This window comes from Olea europaea, plastid (assembly GCF_002742605.1).
Source record: "Olea europaea subsp. europaea plastid, complete genome".
NCBI lineage: Eukaryota > Viridiplantae > Streptophyta > Magnoliopsida > Lamiales > Oleaceae > Olea > Olea europaea.
In genome coordinates this window covers 60,001-62,500 of record NC_015401.1, presented here as the reverse complement: position 1 = coordinate 62,500, position 2,500 = coordinate 60,001, and the positions used below count along the sequence as shown (strand labels likewise).

The window sequence follows — 2,500 nt, the reverse complement described above, 5'->3', positions numbered from 1 at the left end:
CACTATCCCTTCCTTTCTATCGAATCGATCATAACCACTACCTACATTCCAGGAAATTGTGCACCACAAATAGGAACTAATAAAGAGACCCGCGATCCCGTAGAAAGACATCACGATCCCTTGTGGAAAAAAAATGATTTGCTGAGACGGAAAAAAAGATATCAAATTTCTACCAAGATAACTGGAAGTTCCAACCAATAAGAATCCTAATGAACCTAAAAAAAGGATAAGGGCCCAGCATAAATTACTTAGTTTTCGAGACCCCGTTATAAGTTCTATCCATATATCTTCTGATCGCCAACTCATACTTGATCTGATTGCATTTTATTGGAATTGAGAGAATACCCCAAATGAATTTGACTTTACTTTTTTTTGTTTCCGAAGTAACTCTCATCAACTAGCACTAGTTTGATGTGAACTAGCACTAGTTTGATGTGAACCTTTAGGAGTAATTCATCCAATTGGTTAGATCTAAAATAATAACATACCCTTCATATGAGCCCACTATACATATTGATATACCTATAGATCCACCGACTTTACATTTTAGCCATCCAGCGATCCTGATCTATTTGAAACTAGCTAGAATTCATTTACCCATAGATCCTTTTCTGCAGGCATAAGAACTTTTTCCTTTATGTTCGGCGGAAATTACACGTTAGACCATATTTTTCGAAATAGATATCTGTGTTATGCTACAAGTCTAAGTTTTGAAAAAAAAAAACGGATGAGATTGGGTCCCATCAGATCTAAACAATCTTGTTTTTTTGAACATGAAGAGATAAAGAAGCCATTGCAATTGCCGGAAATACTAGGCCTACTAAAGGCACAAAAATAGAGGGGAAATTGAAAGTTGTCATAAAATGGGTACCTCGATTTACTATTTGTACCTGCTATTATTTATTTTTTATAAAAAATAAATATCTTATAATAATTATAATTAAGAATTGTACTTATTATTAATTAATTGAATTTCAAATTCTTAGTATAGAAATAAGTATCTATATATCTAAGTGAGTATATAGAATAAGTCCAAGGAATGTAGAACTAAATAAATGGACTTATTCATCTTTCTACATGAAAGATATGTATGATAATTCACTTTATTATTTTTCTTCATTTCTTTGTCTTTTGTTCTTGTCTTCGAATTTTTAATAAAGAAAGAGTTTCTTACAGATTATCGAAAGATTCGTTAGAATGCGACCCAACAGGAATTTTTAGTGAAAATGGGATTTTCGGGAGATAGAGAAAGATAAAAAACTATATATCTATCTTTTCTCTATTTGATTATATACATAAGACATAAGACGAAATTCATTTTATTTGCCTAATTTCACGAAAGGAAGAATTCACTCTTTTATCTTGTTGATAGAGACTTCTTAATTAGTAATCGGGATTCTAGGTAAAAAAAAGAGTTATCCGCAACTTTTTATTCTTTCTACAATTAGATCTTAGGTCATCAAAGAAAACTCCATTCTTATTTACTTTGATTCTTATAAACTAACTACTTGTTTGCTACAAATAAACTAATTGAATTTTGTGTGCTCTACTTGATTGAATTTTAATTCAAAGGAAAGAAAGCGTGGAGCTTAAATAACTCACTCAGAACGCTTTTTAAAGGATTACGTGGTACAATTAGGTCAAATAAGCCCTTCTGGAATAAATATTCAGCCGCTTGTGAACCTTCAGGTACTGTTTTATTCAATGTTTGTTCAATTACTCTTTTACCCGCAAATGCAATATAGGAATTGGGTTCAGCAATAATGATATCTCCCAACATACCAAAACTAGCTGTTACCCCACCAGTAGTAGGAGATGTAAGGATTGATACATAAAATAACTTTTTATTTGATTGATAATCATATAAAGCAGACGATATTTTAGCCATTTGCATCAAGCTCAAACTTCCTTCTTGCATGCGTGCCCCCCCGGAAGCGCACACTATAATAAGAGGTAGAAATTTATTGGTAGCGTACTCAATCAAACGGGTGATTTTCTCCCCCACTACGGATCCCATACTACCCCCCATAAACTGAAAATCCATAACCCCAATTGCTACGGAAATACCATTTAGTTGACCTATGCCTGTTTGAACAGCCTCAGTTAATCCTGTCTTTCTTTGATAAGAATCAATACGATCTTTATAAGGCTCCTCCTCCGAATGAAATCCAATGGGATCCAGAGAGACCATGTCTTCATCCATAGGATGCCAAGTACCGGGATCGATCGAAAGTTCGATTCTATCTGAACTACTCATTTTCAAATGATATCCACATTGTTCACAAATATTTGTTTTTGATTTCAAAAATTTCTTATAATTTAATCCATAACAATTTTCGCATTGAACCCACAAATGCCTGTATTTTTGAGTTACATCGAGATCATTAGACCTTTCTCTTAGAGTTAAATCACTACTCTTCGTGTGGGTTCGTATACCGGACCTCGCGCTTTCACTACTATTTGTATGTTTACCAAAAATACACCTAGAAATGTAACTGTC

The 2,500-nt window shown here is 33.4% G+C and overlaps 3 protein-coding genes across 3 annotated transcripts in view; all 3 read right to left on the bottom strand. All coding sequences in view use genetic code 11, as the record gives it.

The window, feature by feature from the left end:
* The window catches only part of ycf4, a 555-nt gene extending 249 nt beyond the window's left edge, over positions 1 to 306 (bottom strand). Inside the window, exon 1 of the mRNA in view lies at positions 1 to 306. This exon is cut by the window's left edge and continues 249 nt beyond it. Coding sequence (YP_004376432.1) covers positions 1 to 306 — 306 coding nt within the window.
* Positions 307 to 749: 443 nt separating this feature from the next.
* Positions 750 to 860, bottom strand: psaI (photosystem I subunit VIII). Its single transcript has one exon. It carries the CDS (start codon positions 858 to 860, stop codon positions 750 to 752), a length of 111 nt encoding a protein of 36 aa, YP_004376431.1.
* Positions 861 to 1,561: 701 nt separating this feature from the next.
* The window catches only part of accD (acetyl-CoA carboxylase beta subunit), a 1,491-nt gene continuing 552 nt past the window's right edge, over positions 1,562 to 2,500 (bottom strand). Inside the window, exon 1 of the mRNA in view lies at positions 1,562 to 2,500. This exon is cut by the window's right edge and continues 552 nt beyond it. Within this exon, the coding sequence (YP_004376430.1) occupies positions 1,562 to 2,500 (939 nt within the window).